Source organism: Elgaria multicarinata, chromosome 5 (genome assembly GCF_023053635.1).
Source record: "Elgaria multicarinata webbii isolate HBS135686 ecotype San Diego chromosome 5, rElgMul1.1.pri, whole genome shotgun sequence".
NCBI lineage: Eukaryota > Metazoa > Chordata > Lepidosauria > Squamata > Anguidae > Elgaria > Elgaria multicarinata.
In genome coordinates this window covers 110,727,092-110,754,387 of record NC_086175.1, presented here as the reverse complement: position 1 = coordinate 110,754,387, position 27,296 = coordinate 110,727,092, and the positions used below count along the sequence as shown (strand labels likewise).

The 27,296-nt window shown below is 43.9% G+C and overlaps 2 protein-coding genes across 2 annotated transcripts; one reads left to right on the top strand and one right to left on the bottom strand.

Moving 5' to 3' along the window:
• Window positions 1–18,227, top strand: GTF3A (general transcription factor IIIA). The gene is made up of 9 exons (XM_063127007.1): window positions 1–303; window positions 2,454–2,554; window positions 3,347–3,437; window positions 3,868–3,956; window positions 9,649–9,722; window positions 11,473–11,556; window positions 12,599–12,828; window positions 12,918–12,977; window positions 16,683–18,227. Exons 1-9 carry the CDS (start codon window positions 91–93, stop codon window positions 16,839–16,841), a joined length of 1,101 nt encoding a protein of 366 aa, XP_062983077.1. The 5' UTR covers window positions 1–90; the 3' UTR covers window positions 16,842–18,227.
• Window positions 16,997–25,969, bottom strand: MTIF3 (mitochondrial translational initiation factor 3). The gene is made up of 4 exons (XM_063127008.1): window positions 25,922–25,969; window positions 22,425–22,909; window positions 18,028–18,182; window positions 16,997–17,206 (listed from the first exon to the last, which is right to left on the bottom strand). Exons 2-4 carry the CDS (start codon window positions 22,906–22,908, stop codon window positions 16,997–16,999), a joined length of 849 nt encoding a protein of 282 aa, XP_062983078.1. The 5' UTR covers window position 22,909; window positions 25,922–25,969.
• Between the last annotated feature and the right edge of the window lie 1,327 nt (window positions 25,970–27,296).

The following is a 27,296-nucleotide window of genomic DNA, read 5'->3' as shown; positions in this document are numbered from 1 at the left end:
ACGGTGAGCGGGAAAGGACAAACAAAACCCAGAACGCTATCGAGGCATAAGGAGGGGCGATAGCTCTATCACGTGGACTGAAGCCCCAGCATGGCCGGAGAGGTGCTTATCGCCGAGAAGGCAGCGGCTGAGCCTCTCAGGCAGACGAGGGCCCAGATTGACGCGCCGGGCTCCAGTGGGAAAGCGACCCCGCGCCGGCCTCCGTCCCGAAACCTCGTCTTCATTTGCTCGTTCCCGGACTGCGACGCCGCCTTCAACAAGGGCTGGAAGCTGGACGCGCACCTCTGCCAGCACACGGGAGAGGTGAGGTGGGCGAGGGGCGGAGCCACGGCTCACCTGGCCGGGAAGGAAGGAAGGAAAAAGAGCGGGCGGAGGAAGTGGGCGGGCATAGAGCCTTGGGGGCACGGGCGGGGCCAATGGGAGCGCGGCGAGGCTGAGTGCGTTAGTGGGGCGGAGGGGGGGGCGAAGTGACCATTCAGCTTGATGCAGCTCTTCATTGGCTGACGTTGGAGACGAGCGGCGCATGCGCAACGACGGACGATACTGGGCGTGGGGGCATAGATTGCCAGCCCTTAAGGTTGCTGCCATTTCTTCCTGCAAGGTTCATGTGCCTGCCACGGCTGCTTGGCAGGCACAGATTCACCAGGTCAAGCCCCATCCATTATTACAGGGGTGCATAACATAAAAGTGACCATAAAAGTGACCTGGATATTTTTGCCAGCAGCACCGTTGGGCAGTTGTCAACTTGGCCCTCCCTGGTTCTCAGCGGTGCTCAGATTAAAGAGGGAGAGCCCCGTGGTGCATGCACTATTCCCTTTGCTCCAGCATGCTCCCACTTCGTCCTGAATGCCAAGGATGGGGCTGTTCCCCTCTGGCATGCAGATAAACGGAGTTTGCAAGCAATGAACAGACAATGCTCATACTAGGCCTTCCTGGACAGTGCACTTTGCATTTGTGCTTGGATGGCTTTAAAAGGGAGTTACAGAAATTCATGAAGGATAAGTCTAGTTATGTTGGCTATATATTTTCTCCTGTATTGGAGGTAGTAGGTTTTTGTAGTTGCTGTTGCTGGGAAACACAAGCAGAAGTTGGTATTACACTTGTTATTATTATTATTATTATTATTTATTTATTTATATAGCACCATCAGCTTCCAATGGACATCTGGATGGCTGCTTTGTGGTCTAGATGGACTGACTGAGCAGGGCTCTTATGTTCAGACAGGGTGACACAATATAGCTGTGGCAGTACAGACCGCAGATACTAGAGAGTCAATGAGCATCATCAGATGGGGGAAATCGCAGTTTCCTACCGTTACTTCTCCGCCCCTGCTCCTGGCCCACAATACTTCCTCTCTCTTCCCCAGAGAAGAAAGAGGAAGTAAACAAGACCACATGGCCCATTCAGGGAAACGGCAGCACATTCCGTTTCCTAAAAAGAAAAAGTTGGATTAAAAGGGAAGGCATTCTCGGATGTGCAAAAAAATGTAAGTGGGCAGTAGTGAGCGTGCAATAAAGCGCTCGTCTGATGAACCACAATGGCCCCACTTCATACAAAGAGCAGATGAGTAATAATCCTCTGTCTGGAGTGTACGGTTCCAGTCACAGTTAAATATGCTAGTTGCTGGGGAACCAGAGTGGGAAGATGCTGTTGCACTCATATCCTGGTTCCGAGCGTGGCCATTCCAGGAATACCGCTGGACTAAATAAACCTTGGGCCTGATGCAGCAGAGGTGTTCTTAATGTTTCTTCAGAAACCCCCAAAATCTGTGTAGTTGAAAAACTAGATATCATGTTCTGCTTCTGGGATTCCCATGAGCATCCGGATAGTTGCTGTGAGAACAGAAAGCAGGACTAGATAAGCCTTTGCTCTGATTCAGTATGGCTCTTCTAATCTTACATCCTTAATGCCCATTATAAAAAGAAGCAGCCCTCAGCTATTTAGTTGTGCAATTCTGCCTTATTGCATCACTGTGGCAGGAACACTTCATCTGTTGAATTTCTGCCTGTCACACCACTGTTTAAAATGCATAGGTCCTTAACTGGATTAAAAAGAGGAATGGCAGGATCTCTTGGGAAAACTAGGAGGCCTTGCAGGCATCTGTTTTGTAGCCTGATGTACCTTAGGATAAAACCTGTATCTTCTAGCTATTACTGAACTGTTCCAGCTTAATTAGATATGGAGCGCAATGTTGCAGTGTCGTTCAGCATTCTTAACTGCTTAACGGGCAGAACTGGTGACTGAAAGTGGAGTTTTTAATGAAAGAAACAGCAGGTTGGTTTGGCAGAGAGAGAAACACCAAACATTACTTTTGGCGGGAAGTAGGGGAAATTGATTTGTGAGTTTGAGAATACTGAATATGCTATTGTCTGTGCAAGACGTGTAAGGAGATGACTAAAATAAGTAATGTCTTAATAAATCCACTGGTGTGTATGTGTGTTTTTTATCATCAGCGACCCTTTGTTTGCGAATACGAAGGATGTGGTAAAGGCTTCACTAGAGCTTTCCATCTTAAGCGCCATTTTCTTACACACACTGGAGAAAAGCCATTTGTGTAAGTACACCACTTGATGGGGGTGGGGTGGGGAGATGCTGGGATTCTTTGAACAACACAAAGCCCAACAGCTGTTGAAACCAAGTTCTACAGTTTACAAGTTGGCATAAGAACAGGACTGGTTGATACAACCATGTACTGGAGTGTTGTCAAGCTGACAATTGTATATTCGTGTAACTAATAGGATTGTAAAGTTTACTTGGTTAGATTAAAAACATTTTCATTGATTAAAAATATGTCCTTGTGTGTTTCGGCATTTTGAAATGTAAACTAGCCTTCACCAGCCCAGTGGATGGCTGTGCTGGCTGGGAATTTTGGGAGTTGCAATCCAACATCTGAGGGCCCTAGCTTGGGGAAGGCTGATGTTAACGGCAGGCAGCCTTTTAAAAGAAGTGTTCCTTTCTCTCTCACACACACTCAGAAGGGAATGGTTCTCCTAAGATAGTGGCCGTTTCTACACCTGCCTCCCCCCCCCCCCCCCAGGCATCATCCCTGTGCATGCAAATAACACACAGGGGATCCTGGGAGCAGGCAGGGACGATCCCTCCATTTTCCTGGGATAATCTTTAGATGTCCAAAGGGCTTCTGTCTCTTGCAACATCTAAGAACACAGAAACCTTTATCATGAAATTATTGGGGTTTTTTTTGCAAATGTTTGTGTCTTTAATGGATTAGTTTAAACATGTAATTATTTGACTGAGATTTCTGTAATCAGGTGATGGGTCTAGTAAGCAGTTGCACCAGCTCTTATTTTTTTCCAGTTATTGAGAACACACATTTGTGTATTTGTAGGTGCACAGCAGATGGCTGCCATCAAGCATATATAACAAAATCAAATTTGAACAAGCATGTGGGACGCATGCATCAACAGAAGAAATATATAGTAAGTGGCTATCTTTCTTTGCTAACCTACATGGAGCATTAGGAAATAGTTCCTTAAACGCACTTGATTTATCAGAAGATTTGACACTGTTTGCACTTATTCTGCATGTCTAGGCTGTGATTGAGGACTGCAGACCAAGTTGCTCATGCAGCCTTCCCCCTTGTCAGCTATGGTAGGGGGAAAGGGCTGTATTTGCTCCCACTGTGCTGTTCGTCATAGCTAGCAGTGATAGCCCAGTCTGTGGCGAGGACTCTGACTGTAGCCCTGGTGTCTGCTGTGAACATGAATTGCCAGTGTGCATTGTTGGACCAAGTAATGAATTTAAAAGCCATGGATTTACATGGCAATCCTAGCGCAAATACAGCGTATGCTAATGTTTGACTTTCCCTTGGCCTGTCTCTAACAGTAACTAACTTGATTTTCCAAACAGTGTGACTTTGAGAGCTGTGGAAAGTCTTTTAAAAAACACCAGCAGTTAAAAATTCATCAGTCTCAACACACCGGTGAACCACTCTTCAAGTAGGTGAATCATTTAGGTACCCAGCCTATTCCTTAAAACTTTGTTGTGCACGAGAAATAAGTACTTAGGTTTTCAGGGTGCTTGTAGGCAGGAATTACAAATGATTGCCTTGACGAAAATAACTAAAAATGTTGTTGGAGGCATATGATCATGCCTGCCGCAGCTTAATTTCACATAACGTGTAGCAAGAAATATTGGAATAGTTCATTCTGTTCACATTTCATCCCATGCCTGATAAGCGGGAACCGTCTAGTTTCTTAGTATGAAAATTAGTATCTTTATAAGAGCAGTACAGTCTTCACTGCAGTGCCCTTTTGTTCAGACACAACTTTCTGTGACTCTTAGCAGTTTCATTTCTTCCTCCTCCTTTATTGGACAAAACCTGATACTTCTTTTCCACACTTCCCAGCTACTTTGCAAATGCATGTCTGTAGTAAATACTCACGCACACATCTGAGGGTTGAAGTGACTTCAAGCGACCGAGGCCACTCAAGTGAAGTTTATTGAGCATACACAGAGTTTAAGTAGGGAAAAAAATCTCCTCCTTCTTCCCCCTCCCTTTCCGCCGAAACCCCTTGGATCACATTGCTTGTATCCTGAATCCACATCTTTAATCCCTTCTGTTTGCTGAGCTAGTCTGCCTTGGTTGTTGATTCCATGTTAGTTACTGGAAGGCAACAGGACATGTCTACCATTTGAACAATGGTCAATTAACAGGGAGGAAGATAACAGCAAAGCCCTGCTTTGCCCGGGCAGTCTTCTGTCAACGTAACTCCACAGGCCTGTGCTGTAATACTTCATCTCCCCTTTTCTTTATTAATTTATTATGCCGAATTGGTGTTGTCCTGATGAACTCCCGGGATGTGATTGGACAGCTGTTTGTATAACATCTGTATGTGTTCTGGACGATAAGGTCTCAGAGGGGTGTTTTTCCGCCAGCAGCGGCTACACATTTGCATTAGATTAGGAATACATTGAACGAGATATTTGGGATACATTGAATAAACCAACAGGCGACTATTAATACAGTGATCAATGCAATATACTACATATAATACTTCAGGAAAGAGTAGTACAATGTAATACATACAATACTTTACTTCAAGAGAGAATTTAGTCAGCTGAGAGGGAAGCATGATCACAATACTTCTCGCTAGTGTTGAAGCACATGTTGTTTGGAAGCTATAACTGTTTGTAAGTCCATGTTAAGTTTGTACTTTGTGGGAATTGTCCTGCAGGTTAAAGCAACACATGCTTTTTATATTTGGCAGCCCAGGTGTTGCTGAAGAAGTAGGTAGTCAGTGGCTGCACGACTTTGCAAGACAAGTCCTTCTTTATACAGGAGTAAAACAATTTTACTCAAAGTTCAATTTTATTCAGCTGAGGTATCAGTTCTTGATGGGATGGAAATTTTTAGAGCAAAGCAAGTCTTTGTGCTGGTTTCAACGGTAACCAAGTTATCTGGAACACTGCTTACAGTCCATTGTGGGTCTTCTCACTGGCTGAAGCAAATAGCCAATATGGAATCTTTGGGGCAGCTGTTTCTGGCTCTGATGGTTTTTTTGATGCTGGAAGACTGCTGCAACTGATGTCATCTGGACTCTGGTACTCTACTGCAGCTCATCTGGACTCTGGTACTGTAGTTCACCTGGGTTTCATCTTTTATTATTTTTCTGAGAGGACTTCTTGCATCTCTAGGCCAGCCAGGCTGGGAAAACTCTGAAAACCTGTATATTGGAAATAAACTACAAGAGAGGTGTGGACTCCTCTTCATCGCTTGGATGAAAAGCAATAGCAAAACAATATTATGTACAGGAATTTGTGCTTTTTTCTTTTAAAATAGGGCTAAGTTTTCATTCTGCACATGCTCTTAGCGTTTAGGCTGCTAAGGGCTAGTTAAAGCTGAATGAAACTTTCAATCAGGGGCTTTAATGGCTCTGAATGTGAGTGACAAAGAAAGGGTTTTGGGAGACTTATTGTCATGTTAAAGAAGCTATTATATTTGTAGCAACTTTTGAGGTAACATAAGCTCTAGGTAAATTAGCAATAATAAAGCACACATTTTGGAAGTCTAACATAAGATTCAATTGTAAAAACAGATACATTGGCAGCGGGAAAATAGTTTGTCACTGCTGGGTGATAGGATTAAAGTTAGTCATTGTTAGCTCTTCTCTCATTTGCATACAAGGTGGGGGCATGAGTCAGTACACAGGAAAACAAAGCGTTGGGGGGCGTGAAAGAAAAGATCTCCCAAACTCATCTACTGATATTTGCAATGCTACAGACATTTGCAGAAGGCATTCTATCTGCATTTTAGTGAGAGGAAACAAATTAGTTAGGTAGTGAGCTCTCTTAAACTAGAGGCACTCAAGGGGTCGGTGGCAAAGCATCTGTTTTAGGGTGGATTCTTGTATTGAGCAGGGGGTTGGACTCGATGGCCTTATGGGCTCTTTCTAGGCTAGATCTTATGCGAAGGGTTTGAAGCCGAAGCTTCTTTCTTTCTGCTCTGAAATCTGCATAAGCTTGTGTTTGGAAAACAAAAGACTGACAGACAGTGGTTATTTAGCATATCTTGGGGCAGGGCAGAAACTGTAAAGGCAACTTTAATCAGCTTTCGCCAGAGGAATGGTGGAAAAACTAGTCTTTTAGATCAATCACTAGAACTTGAAAATTTTTGGGAAACTAAATTTAGGTTGGGCGGCTAGTCATTTTTGAAGTAATTTATGTAGAGCAATGGGTTTCTCTTTAGTGTGGCTATTGCTCTGGCATTGTTGAAAGCTAGGTAAGAGGGATTGGCAGATGAGAACAAGCTCTTTTTGGTTTAGCTCTTCTTATAAGAGCTACAGTTAGATGTTAATATGGGGAGAGGCTGTGCCAATATTCTTGTAGGTTTTAATCATATTGGCTGGCTCAGAGTTCATGCCTGGGTCTGTAATGGCATGAATACATCTGAAAAAAGGACGTTGGGTTGGAGCAACTCTCCGTTAACGTGTAGGGCTTGGATTACGTAATTCTAACAATTGAGGGGGTCTGGTGTGAAGGGGGAGGATTCGTGGCAAACATGCCTGAGGCTGCACCATAGTGGTGCTGGCACAATCAGAATCCATTACTCTTGGAACAATAAACATTTTCTTCTTTTCACTGCTTAAGCAGGGAAGCACTAGGCTTAAACATCTAGAAGGCAAAGGATCAGAAAGTTGGAAGGAAACTCTTTGCACTTCTCTGGGAGATTTAAATTCTATTTCTTCTGGTAAGGTAGGATCTATCTTTGTACTGTCACTTGTGGTGGCAGGGGTGGAAACTATGCTGGTGGCTATGGTGGAGGACACACCAAGCACACACGAGAAGTTTAAACTCAAACAGGCTTGCTTTTGCAGCTTCAGGGCGCGTGTGGGACTTAAGGTGCACTCTTCTGGCCCGTTTTTTGCAAGTGGTTGCCTTCTCTGTGCGATGGCGCGGGGCTTGGGCTTACATTTATGGCTGTTGCTGCTGCGCATGCTCTTGACCCAGCCTCGCCTGGAGAAGCGGCGCGGCAGAAGCACTCTTAAAGCACTTCTGGGCTTAGGCCAGTGGTCTGGGCAACTGGCTGCACTCTTACTCCACTTCACTCGCTCTCTAGCACTGACTTGGTGCTTCTGTCGCTTATGGCTGGTGGCAGCTCTGTGACGGCACTGCGCTGAGGAGGAGGTGGAGGCAGAGTTGGCAGGATGGCGAAAGGGTTTGTGCGCTTGCTGCCCAGGGAGGAAGGAAAGGAGAAAGGAGGCAGTTGCTGGACGCAGGGAAGGGAGCTTGCTTTGCCTGCTTGCCTGCCCAGAGGAGGCGTCTGCCTTTAAGGGCAGGGCTGCTACTGCTGGCCAAACACTCTGCGCCTGAGATTTGCTAAGAACAGGGCATGGCAAGGGTTTATAATCTTCAATACAGGCATTCTGTGGATTTACTTGGCCAGTATCGTGCACAGGACACAAGGAAGACATTTCTGACAATTTTACTATGTCTTCTTGTCTGCAAGTAAATTGGGCTTCTAAAACTTGCTGTGGTGAAACAATTTGAGTTGGCTGTGGGTCAGGAGTTGGTACTGACGTTAAAGTTAGGGCTAGGGAAGATTTTGGCTTACAAATTTCAATTGCATTATAGTACGGTGGCGGATTAACGCTCAAACCGCTAGTAGTCAAAATGTCTTGAGGTGGATTTTCTTCAGGAGCGGGAGCTAATGCAAAAGCAGAAATTACAGTGGGGGTTGGCTTACAAATTTCAACTGCTTTGTCTTGGGGTGGTAGATTAACACTTAGCCTGCCAGCAGGCAAAGTGGCTGAGTTTCTTTGATGAAATTTGTTGAGCGCTACCCAACACTGAAACCAAGAAAGCAAGATTTTAACTGAGGTGCGAGGTTTTTGATGTAAAACTTCCCCTATTTTTTCCCAATCACTTAAAAGTAGTGAACCGCTTTTCGGGTACCATAAACAAAATTTCCCAATCTCACCAACCAGCTTCTGAAGCGAGGACAATGTGGCTTGCCCCCCTGTCTTATTGACTATGCGGGTCAATTCTACCGCGTGCTTCTGCTGGTGGCTTGATAACCTGCAACCCATACTTACCGCTTGGGGTCTTTTGAAGACGGGGGTCTCGAGGAGACGAGGGTGCACCACTGGAAGCCTGTGCCAGGCTGACGGCAAGTATGTTAGGCGGTTGCGATGGTCCCTGTGAGCGAGCGCCACTCTGTAGTAAATACTCACGCACACATCTGAGGGTTGAAGTGACTTCAAGCGACCGAGGCCACTCAAGTGAAGTTTATTGAGCATACACAGAGTTTAAGTAGGGAAAAAAATCTCCTCCTTCTTCCCCCTCCCTTTCCGCCGAAACCCCTTGGATCACATTGCTTGTATCCTGAATCCACATCTTTAATCCCTTCTGTTTGCTGAGCTAGTCTGCCTTGGTTGTTGATTCCATGTTAGTTACTGGAAGGCAACAGGACATGTCTACCATTTGAACAATGGTCAATTAACAGGGAGGAAGATAACAGCAAAGCCCTGCTTTGCCCGGGCAGTCTTCTGTCAACGTAACTCCACAGGCCTGTGCTGTAATACTTCACATGTCAGAAGTCTAGACCATCAAGTTTAGCTTTGGGTTTGCTTGTTGCAATAGACTTCTACCATGAGATTTTTTTAAAAAAAACTGGATCGCTGTGAAAAACTAATCAAAACTCCTTTCCCAACTCTAAACAGGTTTAAGTACATGTAATCACACTTGCTCTGATTCATCCTTTTTACCATCTCTCCCTCTCCATCTTCTCTTGCCTTCCTTGTAGTCTGTTCCAGATAGATCGCCAGCTCTTCAGGGTTGGGGACCGATCCCTTTTGCTTATGAAAGTTAGTTACGCACCATCTGCATTGGCACTAAGTACATCAGATAAAATTCTTTTTAATTTTACTAGCTGCCACTCAAGATGCTGATCATGTATGCTGAAAGACATTATGGAAGACGCAGCTTTAAAAAATTGCACAAAAATCAAAGGCGGTATTGAACCTCTTGGTAGAAAATTCTTTTTCGAGAGCAGTTCTTAAAGTATTACTAGAGCATTATATTAATGGGGCGGGTGATGGATGGAAGTAAATAGAAAAGTCAATTGTGTTACATAAGTGGTGATTTTTATTTCAGTTTTGATTGTGTGTGTGTGTGCATTTTGTCATGTAGATGTAGCCATGAAGGATGCGGAAGGGACTTTCCTACCCCCACCCATCTAAAGCGTCATGAGAAGACTCATGAAGGTAATTACTCCTCTTGCGTCAGCCATGCCAAACTAATAAAATAGTGGAGGGGGGGGCAGGTTCATAGAGCAGTACCAAAAGTGTATGTCAAGCGGTCTAGAGGAAGACCCAAAGATTCAATAGCTTTAATTTGAATGGCTAAGGTGGACCATTATAAATCATTCTAGATTTCAGTGTTGACTTCAGATATAAAGCCAAATGAGATCTGTTGGGCCTTTCGGGAGGGAGGGGGGAGGATCCCGGGCTTTCCTGCTTCCGGGATCATCCCCCAGCATCCAAACACCAGCATGACGTCCAGAAGCCAAGAGGGACGTTGCAAGCGCTGTTTTTGTGGGGAGACGAGCGCAATTGCACTCCAACGCACTAAGTTTTTTTTTTAAAAAAAAAACACCCTTGAAATTGCTCCCCCCTCCACCCCCAATGGACATGAACTGCCCCCGCATAGCTCCGTGCCTGTTTCCAGAGCCCCGCTACTTGCGGGGAAGAAGGGATGTCCCGTGATCATGCGCCACACTGGCCGCGGTCCTCAGGGGTGTCACAGGATTGCGGGGAAAACTGGGAAATCCGTGGCCCCAGTTATCTCGGGGAAAGTCTCTGGTTGTCTCTGCTTGACTCCGGGATCCCCTTTGTGTCATTTGGGCACACAGGGATGACCTAGAGGCGACCCTGGGATATATGCATGGTGTAGACATGGCCCGATTCTTGCTCAACCACATGGCACAAGAGTGTGTGTAATTTCAACATCAAAAGAAGTCGTACAGGTAGTGGTGTGCTAAAATCTTCTCAAACCTGCATTATGTCACCAAACCTAAAAAAGGATATTATAGATCTGGAAAAGGTGCAGAAAAAGGCAACTAAAATGATGAAGGCTCTGGAGCATCTCCCCTAGGAGGGCAGGTTACATCAACTGGAATTGTTTAGCTTGGAAAAAAAGGAGGCTAAGGGGAGACATGATAGAGGTGTACAAAATTATGCATGGTGTGGAGAATGTGGACAGGGAGACATTTTTCTCCCTCTCTCAAAATACTAGAACCCGGGGTCATCCCATGAAGCTGATTGGTGGGAGATCCAGGACAAATAAAAGGAAGTACTTCTTCACACAGCACATAGTTAAACTATGGACTTCGCTACCACAAGACGTGGTGATGGCCACCAATTTAGATAGCTTTAAAAGGGGGTTGGATAAATTCCTGGAGGCGAAGGCTAACAATGGCTACTAGCCCTGATGGTTGTGTGCTATCTCCAGTATTCGAGGCAATAAGCCTGTGTGCACCAGTTGCTGGGGAACATGGGTGGGAGGGCGCTGTTGCACCATGTCCTGCTTGTTCATCCCTGGCCGATTGGCCCGTGTGAACAGAGTGCTGGACTAGATGGACCCTTGGTCTGATCCAGCATGGCACTTAAGTTCTTATGTGTCTTTATGGATGTCTTTTTCTTTTTTAAAAAAGTTATTTACTTTCATGATGGTGTTCATTTTAAAGAAAGCTAGTTAAAACAACAACACTTGCCCAGTGATCTGTGCTGGGGAAACATTGCCTTGAGGAATAGTACACAAATCACTGTTATAGCAGGTGTGTTTCTTCTTGCTCTATTGGAAACCTGAAAATGGAGGCAATTTATTTTCTCTCTCTAGATAGCAGGAACTAGGCAGGAGGGTGGAGGTGGAGGGGCTTGCTGACTAGCAGGTGACCATGCAGCTGAATTTGCTTAAGGCTGTTAAGATTCATTTTATTTCTATTTTTTAAAATAGGCTATGCGTGCAAAAAAGATGGCTGTTCATTTGTTGGAAAGACCTGGTCAGAGCTTCTGAAACATATGAGGCTCAGTCATGTGGGTAAGTAATGTGGGTAATTCAAACGTTTACACAGCGATCCACTTTTTAAAAAAATCTTACGTTGGAAGTCTATTGCACATGGAATTCTTTGGCTATTGGGCGGTATAGAAATCTAAATATTAATAATTTAAAAATGAACATTTCTTAGCTCTCTGATTCATAGCAAATAAATAATAAATAAAACCTAGCAACACAATGCAGTACACGCTGTTCTACACTGTGTTTGTCTTCTAAAAGTTTAACAGAGATGTGCATTTGTAGTGTGCACACTGGCACTTACGTAGCTCTTCAGACTGTTAAAAGCTATGCTAAATGTAGGTCAGTATTATCCCTCTGTTATGAATGGAGGGCCTGAGTCTCTGAGATGGTAGCTTGCTTGTAGCCGCCCCAGGTTGACGGAGGCTGAACTAAAAGATAAAGGATTGTTGTTCCAATATATGGTAACAGCTGCAAGATTACTATATGCGCAATATTGGAAAACAAGTACCATCGACGGAAGAATGGCTCCTCAAGGTGTTGGAATTGGAGATGGCGAAATTAACGGCATTAGTAAAAGAAAGAACAATAGCTTCATATGTAATGGACTGGAAACCTTTTATTGAGTATATAAAAGAACTGCAAAAGGCTGATTTATTTGTATGTGGATTTTATATATAACTTGTATTCTTGCCTCTGTTATATATACTTGCTTGCTTTTATGAAATTCAGCCTGGTAAACTAGAAATAATTGACACTTGCTGTCTGACACGAAGATCGTTTTAAATGGAATATAGCCTTACGTATTTGTGATCATTTAAGTAGTTGTTTACGTTGTGATGTAGTTTGTATTGTTTTTTTTACCTTTCCTTATGTGTTTTGTTTTTGTGGAAAATTAATAGAAGTATTAATGGCAAAAAAAAGGAGAAGATAATACTCTTAATATTTTGTGCACACAAATTGCTCTTTACTTTGAAACTAGGATTGCTGCTACATTCTATGTAGGCTTTCTGTTGTTGCGAAAACTATGCCATTAATTTCTCTCCCTGCCTCCCCTCTTACCTAGAACCAATAATCTGTACAGTGTGTTCGAAAATATTCAGCCGCAAAGATTCCCTCAAAAGCCACCAGAAAATTCATGCTGGCAACAGAGAGGTACTGAAATGTCCAAGGGAGGGCTGCGGAAGAACTTACACATCGGTGTACAATCTCCGGTGCCACATTGCCTCGTTTCACGAGGCAACAAGATCACATGTGTGTGACCACCCTGGTTGTGGAAAAATCTTCGTAATGAAAGTAGGAGCCTTTTCAACTACCTTCAAATTTACATTTTTCCTCCTCCTTCTCTTTGGGCCCTATATAAATGCAACTCTTGTTCTTTACAGCAAAGTCTCATAAGGCATGCTGTTGGACATGACCCTGACAAGAGAATGCTGATCTCAAAAGTAAGTAAAACGCTTGAACTTTTCCGTTCAGTTTCAGTAACAAAACAAAGTAGCTGCAAATTAGCCGTGCTCAAACGGTGACTTGCAGGACCTTTGTGTTGGATGTGACAGGTTGGCGACATAACAGAGTGGCTTCACCAGTGAAGACTCACAGAGCTAAGCAGGGTGGTCTGGAGCAGGTTTTCATCGAAGGCCATTTAACTCAATGACTGAAATCATCTTACTTAGATTGATTTAAGTTTTCTATTGATGTTACTTCAAACACAGCAGTGCAGATCTGACCACCAAGCCAGGTTAATCTCCAACTACTTAGGGCCTGTTCAGACAATACGATAAGCCATGGTTAGGTCAATAAGTTTTTTGTAGCAAATGGTTAGTGAGCATGTTTAAGCCATGGTTTTGTAGCCGCCATGGTTAGGAATGGTTCACATGTCAAGCTAAGCCATAACGTTTAGCTCAAAATGCTCAACCAGAGTGGCTTAGCGTGTCTTCTGAACAGGGTCACTGATTATAATTTGCACCATAGTTTTATTTTTGCCTTTTATCTCTTTGTCACAAACTATACATTTTGCATGCTCTTCTTTTATTTTAAGCTATAGCAGTAATTTCTTTAAAAGATCCCCATGTAGGGTCTTTCTTACAACCAGCAGTCATAATAATTTGTGAAGTTCAGTAGGGGAATATAATTTTGTCTCCTCTTCTTTCCAAGTTGCTCCTTTCTGCTTCACTCTCCCTTGATCCAGCCTTCCCCTCCCCCAAATCCTATGTCTGGCTAAAAGGGTGATGTGGGGGGTGAAGGCACGTACACAAGCCAGCCTCCAACACCCCCAGGCATGTCTGCACCTTTGTGTGTTTAGCGCCATGGTCTGCAGGGAGGTTGCAAGTGCTGCATTCAGTGGAATGTGCTTACAAAACCCTGCTGGACCTTCATGCACAGCACACAAAGATCTACAGCAGGCCTGGGGTGCAACTTGCGTGCATGACCTTGCCCCTATCAACTTTTGATGTTCATGTGTGCAGGGTGGTTAAAGCGAAGATCCAGGAATCTCCTGATGTGAAAATGGATGGAGAACATGAACATAGAGCTAGTCTATCAGATGATGATTTGCTGTTATTATTATTATTATTATTATTATTATTATTATTTATTTATATAGCACCATCAATGTACATGGTGCTGTACAGAGTAAAACAGTAAATAGCAAGACCCTGCCGCATAGGCTTACAATCTAATAAAATCATAGTAAAACAATAAGGAGGGGAAGAGAATGCAAACAGGTACAGGGAAGGGTAAGCAGGCACAGGGTAGGGAAAAACTAACAGTAGAAAGTAACAGTAGAAGTCTGCACAACATCAAGTTTTAAAAGCTTTAGGAAAAAGAAAAGTTTTTAGTTGAGCTTTAAAAGCTGTGGTTGAACTTGTAGTTCTCAAATGTTCTGGAAGAGCGTTCCAGGCGTAAGGGGCAGCAGACGAAAATGGACGAAGCCGAGCAAGGGAAGTAGAGGCCCTTGGGCAGGCGAGAAACATGGCATCAGAGGAGCGAAGAGCACGAGCGGGGCAATAGTGTGAGATGAGAGAGGAGAGATAGGAAGGAGCTAGACCGTGAAAAGCTTTGAAGGTTAACAGGAGAAGTTTATATTGGATTCTGAAGTGAATTGGAAGCCAATGAAGAGATTTCAGAAGCGGAGTAACATGGTCGGAGCGGCGAGCGGCAGAGTGGTGAACAGAAACCAACGGACTGATGTGAGAAGAAGGAAGGCCAGAGAGAAGAAGGTTGCAGTAGTCCAACCGTGAAATAACCAGTGCATGAACAAGTGTCTTGGCAGAAGAGACAGACAAAAATGATCGAATCCTGGCAATATTATACAGGAAAAATCGACAAGATTTAGCTACTGCCTCAATATGAGGAATAAAGGAGAGCGAGGAGTCGAAGATAAAGCCAAGGCTACGAGCTTCCTTGACCGGAGTAAGCGTAACATCATTGACAGTAAGAGAGAATGAGAGATGAGGAGAAGGTTTAGGAGGAAAAACAAGCAATTCAGTCTTTGCCATGTTAAGCTTCAAGCGACGATGAAGCAGCCAAGCTGAGATATCTGAAAGACATGCCGAGATACGATCATGAACATCAGGAGAAAGTTCCGGAGATGACAGATATAGTTGTGTATCATCGGCGTACAGATGATATTGGAGACCATGAGATTGAATAAGCTTGCCCAAGGGCAACATGTATAAGGAAAACAACAACGGGCCAAGCACCGAGCCTTGCGGAACCCCTACTGAAAGGGGAAAGGAGGAAGACGAGCTGCCATTAGTCAACACGCTGAAAGAGCGACCCGCTAGATAGGAGGCAAACCAGTTATAGACAGAGCCACAAAATCCAAGGTCATGAAGGGAATCTAAGAGAAGATCATGATCAACCGTGTCAAAGGCTGCAGTTAGATCAAGGAAGCTGCAATTCAAACAGACCAATGGCAGTTAGTCAATGTTGCTCAATGGCTTCTCAGAGAGCTAAGTTGCTTCTCCTCTTCTGTTCACTCGTCATTCCTTTTTTAGGCAGATTGCTGGTTTGCAGCTTACAATGGGCCTGTTCAGATGACATGCTAAGCCATGATTAAGTTGCTAACCCTCTTGTAGCAAGCGGTTAGTGAGTGTGTTTAAACTGTGCTTATGCAGCCACCGTGGTTAGGTATGGGTCACACAATACAGCGGCTGCATTCAGACATTCAAACAACAATAAGTTAACAGTGGGGTAATAATCAACTCGACAGTTGTTTATCTATGCAACAGGATAATAAATCAACCATGGTGTGGATTAGGATCAGCATTGAGTTGACTATCAGTCCACGCTGAGTTGACTCACTCATCCCTGTCCTCTCCACCCATCAGACCTCCTCCACACAACACAATAACTAACGGTGATGCAAATAGCCAATTCTACACAGTGTTGGCTCTTTGCGTGGGTTACTTCGGCCAAATAACTAATAATTGGTTTTAAAAAAAACCCTCCACAGAACATGATAACCGACGGTGGGTTAAATAACCAGCTGTCGACTTAAACCACCGTGGGTTATTATGTTGTCTGAATCAAGTCATGGTTCATACTACATGTTAAGCCATGTTTAGCTCAAAGCACTTAAGCATCATGGTTTAGCAGGTTGTTTGAACAGGGCCGATGGTTGGTGGATGGGAGCTAATGGATTAGGAGAATTGGGTATCAGTGTTTGAATGAAATGTCCATCAGAGCTTGGGGAAGGAGGCGGATGCACATTCTTGTGCATAAACGCAGAACTAAGCAGTGTGTGTATGTGCACAGCTTAAAAGACTAGAGACAGAGAGCTGTCTCTAGAGCCATTGGAGGCACCTTGAGGGAGTTTGGATGAGGGGCAGGTAGATTTGCTTGTAGGATTGCTTGCTTATGCTCCTATGTGTGTGCAAATGAAGCAAATTGCGCAAAAACAGCAGAACCACTGAAACTTTAAAATCTGAAGGTAACCAAGCGCTTCTTCTGCAACGGCTCCCCACTTAACCAAGTGGAGAGTACGCAACAGTACTTTATTAACATTTTCCAATAGCCTGTTGCCAAGAACAGTCACTTACCATAACTATATATACAGCCATTTATGTATGCTCGCTAAGCTGTCTTTTTATATGACAAGAAGGGTAACCAACTGTGAATTCTGTGTTATGAATCTTTTTTCCCCTAAGGCCAAAAAACCGCGTCCGAAGCGGAGCATGGCCTCTCGCCTCAGTGGATACATCCCGCCTAAAGCGCAACGAAGAAGCGCACTGCCAGTGGACGGGACCCCGACCGCGCCTGCCATGGACAACACGCTGCTGACTGTGGAGACGCTGTCCCTCGGCTAGTTTCGAATGAGCCCCACTGATAGTTTCCTGCACAAGAAGCTGAAAGTAACTTTATAAGATGACCATTACTGGCACTTTCATGGAGTCTGTACAGAAAACTGGAGGGGCGTCAAAGCAAATTCAAATTATTTTCCCATTTTGTACTTTAAACAAAATCAGTGCTGGAGAGCATCCGCGTCAATCGCGTCCTTCCCATTGTCCTTAGGAAGGTCTTTGTTTTTCTCCTTCGCCTTGTATTCCCGGATTTCTTTCTCTGACATGTGCCTCAACACACACGTGCTGCTTCCTTCTTTAACGATGCGAGGCTGGGAGAGGTACGTAGCTTTCTCGGGCATCGTATCCAAAATCTGATCAAATAACGCCATCTGAAAATAAGGAGATAAGATTGACGTCATTACGGATGGATTGCTCGAGTCTTTTTCGGCTTAGAGAAAAGATTTGATTGAAAAACAAAGACAAATCTGGCACGGGATATTGTTTTAGAACCATAAATCAATGCAGAATAGATACTGAGGGATGAAAAGCTCAAACAGTTTTAAAATTGGGTAATTTGGACCAGAATGTTTAGACAGGCATATATACCTTGTGCATTAATTGCTGCAGTGCCTTTTTCAGCAGGTTGATTGGGGTTCAGGACTTTCCCGCTACCCCATTATTACGTTCTTGTAAAGTTAACAACAAGCCCTACTACTACAGGTGCCCCATCACTCTCGGTAGGCCAGCTCTGGCTAAGCAATCTCCAGTTTCTGACCACTAGTATCCGAAGTGTTTCTAGTTACCCAGTTTTCCCTAAAGTTTGAAACAATGATAGGGACAGCATAAAACAGCTTTCCCCCAACCTGTTGCCCTGCAGGTGAGTTGGGACTGCAACTCCCACTATTCTCAGCTAGCATGGCCAATGGGATTGGCAGTCCAAGACATCTGGAGGGCAACGGGTTGGAGAAGGCTAGCACAGAGTTATAACACCGGAATGTTTGGCATTACGCACACTTCAAATAAAAGTATTTCACTAATTGTAGTCACGGGCAGAAGGGGATTAGTTATTTCCAATCTCATGACTGTATCTAGAAAAGTAAGATGCCCCCCAAATTGGTCTTTACAGTTAAATGAAACTGAGCGGTACTAAAAAAGCAATTCAAAATCATTCTAAACGTCTACACTTTAAAACCTTATCTTATTACCTTACCATCTTTTCTGGTCCGTCAGCCACGTTCCTTTGCCTCAGTGTAATCCTGATGTGATGTTTTTTGTCAATCCATTGCTGAATTTGTTTTATCTTTGTATCTAAATCGTGCTGCGCAATCATTGTGGAAAACTTCATCTCCTTCTGTTGAACTGGCCCTATTAAAATACAAATGGGTCTGTAAGCCCTTGCTCTAACGCGAACTGGCTCCTTTCAGTTCTTAAAATGGCATGCTTGGGAATAGCACCATGGCGGTCATGGGGAGAAAAATATTATAGGTCTGTATCCAATTATGTCATTCAGCCAGTGGGAGGGAACTGCGGGCGAAAAGGAGTCCCCCCACGACTCCCTAAATCTGCTCTGGAGGGGTATGATACCCTCTGGGGGGCCATAGTAGGAAGGAAAAGTCCCCTTGGGTGAATGGATTTCCACTGCTTATTTTGGAGGGTTTCATCCCCATTGTCCCTTTAAAAGACAAGAAATGCTGAAAAAAACCTTCCTCTCTCCCTACATGAAGCATGCTTACTAGCAGAGTGCGCAGATAAATGTGTCCTGCTTGTTCCTTTATATCTTTTTATTTATTTATTTATTATTGCATTCATATCCCGCTTTTTTTCCTCCAAGGAACCCGGGGCAGCACACATAATCCTCCTCTTCTCCATTTTATCCTCACAACAACCACCTTGTGAGGTAGGCTGGGCTGAGAGGCTGTGAGTGGCCCAAAGTCACCCAGTGGGTTTCCATGACTAAGTGGGGACTAGAACCCGGATCTCCTGACTCCCAGTCCAACACTTTAGCCACTACACCACACCGGCTCTCTCTTTACATGGCTAATAAGCTGGTAAAAGGCATGTTTTTTAAACTGGTAAAAGAGCATGACTCATAGGTGAAGTGGGGATCTGAATCTGTATTCTAGCGATAAGTAAGGCCCTTTTCTAGTTCAAGATAGAATTGTGCCTTCTGCTACAGATTCTGGTTATAGAGAAGCATGCTGGAAGTAAGGCAGTACAGTCCTTTTATTGGCACTGCTGGCATTTGAGTTGGTTGCCACTATAATTTCCATTACCAAGCATATTTCAGCATAGAGGTGAAAACATAGAGTGAAACTCCTAAACATGAGAGTTGAGAGCAGCTTTCATGTTGACATTGGATGGTCTGACTGACCTGGTTCGCTTGATCAGGGTAACCCACCGTGGCTTATTTAGACAAACCATGGGGGTATTTAGGGCTGTGTGTGGTTTGTTAGCTATGCCAATAACGTGGCTTGAATATTTCAGTGTGCTCAGCATGTGCTGCAACCCACCATGGCTTAAATAAGCCACGGTGAGCTACCGTGATTGTGTGAACCAGCCCACTACGTCAGTGTAGTCACTCTCAGTGTAGGCATTCAGGAAAACAATTGAAGCAGTCCTTTTTTGCTTCTATCCTAACGTGTCTCTGTATCCTCAGCAATCTTTTGCAAGCCACAACTCTAATTAAGGGGCAAAGATTAAAATTAGAGACAGGGTTTGACAGTAGGCAGTTATGTGTCATAAGGTACAATGTTGTGGTGTGGCTGCATTTGGGCAGAAAACTACAATAATTCAGATATGGAAGTCCCCAAACTAGCATCTTTGGCTGAACAGGCAATGCTGTATCCCATTATAACATGTGCTGAATGACTTCTGTTTATGCATTTATCAGAGAATTATGCCTTTACAAGAGACCAGCTCAGTAAACATCCACTTCTTTTGTAAATGCATAACACTACTCATTCACTGTTTTTTAAAAAGGGATTCTTAATAGCCACTCTTTGAAGCAGGGCCAACAGTGTAACAGTAATCTGAATGCCAACAGCTTTCACCAGCATTAATGAACGAAGAGCACAAAGCTTTCAAGAAGTCTGAACACATTCTTATTTGTATTTAATGAACATGGTTAAGCTATAAGAGGCATTACTGTGTACAGATACACAGAACTGCTCCTTTGGGAAAGGATAATCGCCTCAAACATTTCAGAAGTAGCGAGCTATTTAATCCTTCGATCAAAATGATAAAAGGGGCCGGATTCTGTTTTGGCGAATCATTTGGGTTAACTAAAGTTCTAATTGGTGCTAAACATAAAAAAGGTGGCAGAGCAGTTTTTGAACTAAATCCTAGGGGAAAGCCGACAGGAGCTGGGAAGCATCCGGTTCAGGTTAAATCATCTGAAGGAGATGAATCTGAACATGTTTTTGATTGTCCCAATGTAGAAGGGGAGCAAATAGGCCAGCCTTCCTCAACCTGGGGCGCTCCAGATGTGTCGGACTGCATCTCCCAGAATGCACCAGCTGGCTGGGGCATTCTGGGAGTTGTAGTCTAACACATCTGGAGCGCCCCAGGTTGAGGAAGGCTGAAATAGGCCATGAGTACAGGATAGAACATGATAGCCAATCAAAGAGGTTAAAATGCAACAGGAAAAAAGGGACATGGCAGAGACATCTGGGGAGGGACACCGTGAATAGGTGTTTCTTTGCAAATACTAGAAGCTTCAGAGCCAAAATGGGAGAATTGGAGAGCTTTGTTTAAAAGGAGAACCTGGACACAGTGGGCATGACAGAAACCTGGTGGAATGGAGAGAACCAGTGGGATACGGCCATCCCTGGATACAAACTTTACAGGAAGGGCATACTGGGGGCGGTATTGCTCTCTACGTCAAAGAGGGCATTGTGTGACGTAGGCTAGAGCACCTAAAAGGGGAAGACTCTTCCACAGAACAGCTGTGGGTCAAAATGCAGGGGCCCAAAACTAACGTAGTGCTAGGAACGTGCTATTTGGGTTATTTTTACCACTCTTGACTATTCCTACACCATTACAGTGCGTCTGGAAATTGTGAGTAACTAGGGGCCGCAGTAATCTAACACAAACTTTTAAATAAATCAGTTTGACATCAAGGTAATCCAAAATACAATGGCCTAAATTATGGAAGTCTGTCCGTTTGCTTAACCTAGAGCTATTCAGGACACTGAACCCCACAAATCCCTACTTGTGATTCACGAAAATCTACTCAGCCGCTTCATTCCATTTTTTTTGCAATTCCAAAGTTATGTGTAATTCTAAAGACACGAAACGCTCCGCTCTGTCCCAAAGCCCAGCTGGGCTCTTGCTGGGAGGCCAGTAGTTAACAGCGGAGGCAGTTTTTGCCTCTCTAGGCTCCAAAAAGGGAAAAATAGAATTGGAGATTTGGAAGGAACCGTAAGGTCATCTAGTCCAGCCTTCCTCAACCTGGGGCGCTCCAGATGTGTTGGACTGCATCTCCCAGAATGCCCCAGCCAGCTGGCTGGGGCATTCTGGGAGTTGTAGTCCAACACATCTGGAGCGCTCCAGGTTGAGGAAGGCTGATCTAGTCCAACCCTCTGCAATGTGCAGGAAAAGCAATTAAACCACCAGTCAAGTCTCAGAGCTCAACTAACTACCCCTCTATGTTGGCGGTGTGTCTGGGGGCTCAACAGGCTTGGGATTTCTTGGGCTCTTGGTCACTCTTTACCGGCATGCACCTGACAACACCCATATTCCGACCCCATAGAGGAAACTATTGCAGAAACCTTCACAATGACTGGTAGCCAGGAAGGGGCTCTGACACAGAAAAAAATCTCCACAGTTGGAGTTCTGTCTTCGCACCTTGGAGCGGGTTTTCTAGACAATCCTATGGCCCCTGAGACACTGCCTGGGAACCATAGAATTGGTCTCTGAGGGTAAAATCCTAGGCATGATTAGACAGGAGAGAGTCCTACAATTTCCAGCATGCTGGGAGTTGTAGGACTTCTTTCTGTCTAAACATGCATAGGATTAAGCACTAAAATAATCAAGCCACGTGAGCTAGAAATCTTCAATTATCATCTTTAAAAGAGGGTTGGAGGCGAAGGAGGCGAAGGCTATCAATGGCTACGAGCCCTGATGGTTGTGTGCTATCTCCAGTATTCGAGGCAGTAAGCCTGGGTGCACCAGTTGCTGGGGAACATGGGTGGGAGGGTGCTGTTGCACCATGTCCTGCTTTGTTGGTCCCTGGCCGATGGCTGTTTGGCCACTGTGTGAACAGTGCTGGACTAGATGGAGCCTTGGTCTGATCCAGCATGGAACTTCTTACGTTCTTAACATCAGAAGCTTGTTCTGTGCCATGACAGAATCATGGAATACACCTGCACCTCCGCCAACTTCCACTGTCTTTGCAGAGCTAATATCTGATAGTCAATTAGTATGCTTAATACTCTATAGGCATATAATTACTGGCTTTTACATACCTAGAGTTCTCTTCTGTTGCTGTCACCAAAAGACAAAGTGGCAGTCAACAATTTTATTCCATACTTACACAGAAAAACACCTAGTGAACATCGCTCAATTAGTTTTTAAAAGAAGAGCTTTCACAATCTTTAGCCTACGTACCACTTTTGGAGCTAGCTTTCTGCTTTTCTCTAAGTTTCAGGCGTTCTTCATGAATCTGCTGGCCCGACATTAGTCTGTACACCGGAGGGTCTGCCTTCTCGTTCTGCAAAACAAGCTTCAACCCGCTCTCGTCCAGGATTCGAAGCACATCAGATCTGTGCATTGTCCCCGCATTGTTACCATTGTCATCAATCAGTTGAATAATCCGATATGGAATTTTCCTCCCGATGCTTTCAACCGTTTTTTTGGCATTGGGGTTTTTTTTCTTTCTTGTTGGTTCCTCCTCAGCCCCTTCATCTGTAGCAAAAGCTTGTGTGGGAACAAGGAGAAGTCCCTTTATAGCATGCTCTCTTGATATCCAAGTTGGAGGCAATGTTGTCCTTTTCGGTGGCTGCACCAAGGAACTGGCAAAATACCTAATGAGGTAGTTTGCTTCCTTCCACCTGGCCTGATCCAGTAGTTTTTTTAGGCACAAGGTAGCCATTCTGGAAATATTGGGGAAAGGGGTGGAGGGAAAAAGACACTTCAAAATAAACACAAGCAAGAAGATTTTCAGAGAAAACATTCAGGGTTGCTTTCTTTCTCTGTCAAATGCACCTTTCCTAGATGTTCATAAATTTATATTTTAATGTGTGCAAGACTGTGTTCTTCAAAATGAAATAAAAAGAGTTGTATGTAAATGATCAGGTCACAGGAAACCTTTAGCATGGAACATATGTAAAACCTCCACATATTAAAAAGCAAATTTGCAATTTGGATTGAACATGCAGAGCCAAAGTACTTTCTTCTTTCTTTAATAAAATCAAATTATTTGTGTGATTGTGATATTTGGTCAATATTCTAGGTGTAAATGCAGAATAAATTATTAGTGGCAATGCAATTTGCAGGTGAGGTATAGTGTATATAAGGTGTTTGCAGCTTTTATGACAAAGGGAAGTCATGTTGCTCTGTAAAGGCAACTAACACTAAGCCTATACATGCACTCAAACTATTCTGTGTGGTCATGTGTGATGCAACACCCTCAGGGGAAAAATGAGCGTGGTCCAATGCGTTTACCCATTTTTGAAACTTCATATTTCTGAAACTGTATGCCGTCCTGAGATCTTAATGATATAGGGCAGGATATAAATGTCTTAAATAAATAAACTCCTATGCACCTCTATTTTATCTGTTGTGTTCTGCAGGGGGAGGAAGATCATAATAAAGTTATAAAAACAATCCCAAGCCAAGGCCATACAATGAAATTGGCTGCAGCTCCTTGTCATTTAAAAACCACCCCATTAGTTGGGACATGAGGGCTTATCCAAAAGCCATAAGCTTGATAACAGCTAGAGCCATATTGAGCCGCTAAAAGGCAACAGACTAGAGTGTGAAGTGGTAAGATGAAAGTTAAATAATCTCATATTGAATTATATTTTATATATACATGTGGCTCCAGCACTAATATGAATGTAGCTAATATGTCATTCTTTTGACTTTTAGGCTATGCCAATTCAAAAATAACTCTCTACACTTCATGTTTATGTATATTTCATTAGACCACTGAAGAAGACTTTGCATGGTCAAAACGCGTTTGGGGTTTTTAAATTGTTTTTTGGTTCTTTATTGTCTCTTTTAATGTTTTAATGTAATACCATATAGTTTTTATATATACTTGAGCTATACAGAGTAGCTTTCTTGCTCAGTATATTAAAAGTTTTCTAAATACTTTAGCCACTTTCATATTATATGTGACTATTGACAGTGATAAGGTCACCAATATACCCACCCCTTTTTCCCATCTCATCATTGTAGGTTCAGGGTAAACACAAGAAAGGACTTCATGCAACACAGCTTTTAAAAAAAGACAACTTAGGGCACAATCCTTTGCATGTTCAGACAGAAAAAAAAAGTTCTGCCACTCCCAGCATTTAACAGCTAGGCATGGTGGCTGGGAATTATAGGACTTCTTTCTCTTTAAACATTCATAGGATTGTGCCCTTACTGATTTATTTATTTTAAATATTTACAAGCCACCTCCCTGGACCACTCAAGGCAGTAAACCAAATACAATTATAAAAATAAATGAATACAATAATTAAACTTTACATTCAAAAATACAAAAATGATTAAAATATAGTTCAGCCAGTGATATATATATTTTGCAGAGCCATCGCACATCTACAAAGCAAGCATGACCAATAAAACATGTAAATTAAAAGCCATTTAAAACGGGGGCATTTGCAAAGCTTTTTTTTTAAAAAAATTGCCAACTGTGGAGGCCAACCACACATAGAGGCTTGGTGAATCAGTAGCTATTAGCTAAAGAGCTGAGTGGAATCATTTTCAGAATATCCCGTGACGACTGAATTCCAGAGACAAGCAACAGGCGATGAATATCTTCCTCCACAGACATCTGGCAGGCTACCCTTGGAGACAGTGGCTGAGTTCCGACAACACACTAATCAATTGTGTGTGTGTGTAATAGGAACAGAATGAGAAAACAACAGTTGATTAGCATGTCGTCTGAACTCAGCCATTGTTGGAGTTCTGGTCCAATCCAATGAAGTGGTTCAATTGTTCTTAGGCCCCAATGTTTACCCACCATCTTCTAAATCAGCCTTCCCCAACCTGATGCCCTCCAGATATTATTATTATTATTATTTATTTATATAGCACCATCAATGTACATGGTGCTGTACAGATTACACAGTAAATAGCAAGACCCTGCTGCATAGGCTTACAATATTTTGGACCTCAGCTCCCATCAACCCCAGTCACCATATCCAATGGTCAGGAATGCAGGGACTTGTAGTCCAAAACATTTGGAGGGCACCATGTTGGGGACAGCTGTTCTAAAGCCTGTGGTCTTACAGTTGTTGTTAAGGCTCTACCTAGCAGTCAACATAGCCAATCAGGGTGATGGGAATTGAAGTCCAACATCTAGAGGGCCAAGAGTTCACCAACCGATTCTAAACAACGAACACCTCAAGCTTTTGAAGATTACAACAAATAGAAAAGGTACATCCAAGTGAGTGTAATAAACCACTGCAATTAGTGAGGTTAGATCACTGCTTTCTATGAACCTGAAACTGCAAAAGGTATATTGGTGGTAGCTCCGTGTGCACAATTATCTTCATACATCAGCCAGAGAAGGAACAGCTTCAGGGAGCTTATTTCACCCTTCTCTGCCAGAAAGAACAGCTATAAGAACCTTGAAACGAAGAATGAGTGCCTGGGCTTTGCTGTCTTTCTGAGCCAGGGTAATATTAAAGGCCTCATCTTGAAGCGCCCTCAATCTGTGTATTGAGATCGAATCCCTAGTTCCACCTCGTTATAGTGGGGCAAGGTCTCCCACACCTCTGTTCTTCCCAATCTGCATTCACAAGAGCAACAGAACCTGTGAAATGGTGCTAGGGTTCTAGAGGTAGGAATTCACACGCAATCCCATGCATATCCTTATATATGGTGATTGCAAACGTATGCATTTCACTGTATGCACCAGATCTTCTGCTTACCTGCCCGGGCAGCCCCACTGCCGAGGAATGGAGGAAGGAAGACGACGACTGTGGGTCTGAGAGGAAGAGGAGGCGCTCACGGAGGAAGCGGGGCGGGGACAGGCCTCCCGGACTCCCCCGAGCCTTCTTGGCTGAGAATGTGGAAGGTTGGAGAAGAGGTCTCCGGAAGCGGCCTTGGGGCGCTTTGTGGGGCTCCCAAAACGCGCCTCTCTCCGTGCGCTGCCTGGGAGCGTGTAGGGCTGCGCATGGAACTCGTCGGCGCGCCCCTGGCTCCGCTGCGCGTGTGAATGTTCTCAAAAGCGCGTTCTTAATTTGCTGGGAGGGGAGAGCGAGTGTCGGTAGCGCAACACGCCCAAGGTTCAGGTCCAAAACAGAGGTGACTTTAAACTCACATCCTATGCATGTTTAGACAAGGGGGAGAAGAAATCCTACAACTCCCAGCATGCCTCAGCCAGCTGGCTAGGGCATGCTGGAAGTTGTAGGACTTCTCACCCACCCTGTCTAAACATGCATAGGATTGTGGCTTAAATGTGTACCTACAGCTATTTCTTTTAATGTTTAGTTTAGAGTAGGCACCAATGTGGATCTTAAAAGGCCCCCTGCCTCCCAACCTCAGATCAGGCGCCTTGCACCTACTCTGGAGTAAAAGCGAACAAAACAAAGCTGTAGATTGTAAGCCTATGCGGCAGGGCCTTGCTATTTACTGTTTTACTCTGTACAGCACCATGTACATTGATGGTGCTATATAAATAAATAAATTAATAATAATAATAATAATAATAATAATAAGTCTGAGATACACATTTTAGGTTCAATTCTATGCATGTTTAGGAAGAAGAAAAGCCCTAACTCCCAGCATTCCTTGGCTGATTGGGGAATGCTGGGATTTGTAGGACTTTTTCTGTCTAAACATGTATATAGGATCACACCTTACATGTGAGACTAGCAGCTATTTCTTTTCATTGGTGTAAGGCAGCTACCTGTGTTCTTAATTCTGGCTGCTGAGAGACGTGGAGGCAGCAGCTGCTCCTTGCAAACCAGGGAAGCCTCTTCCTACTCATCCTCCTGCTCATCTTCCCTTATATGCCAGGGAAGCCTCCTTGGAACAGCAAGGAGGATTTGTTTCACTGGGCAGGATCCCCACCACAACACTGCCCACAGAGAGGATTCAGGTTAGCAAGTGAGAGGATGAGGGGACTGTTCCAGTGATTAACACCATTCTATGCTGCACCATTCAGAGAGTGAGCGAGAGGGAGAGCAGACACAAGTAATTATTCTAGGATTGAACTCACCCTACTGTGGTGCCCAAAGAAGGTAACCAAGAGAGGAAGTAGGAGCAGCCGCTGCCTTTGCTTGCTGGTACACTTCTTCACCT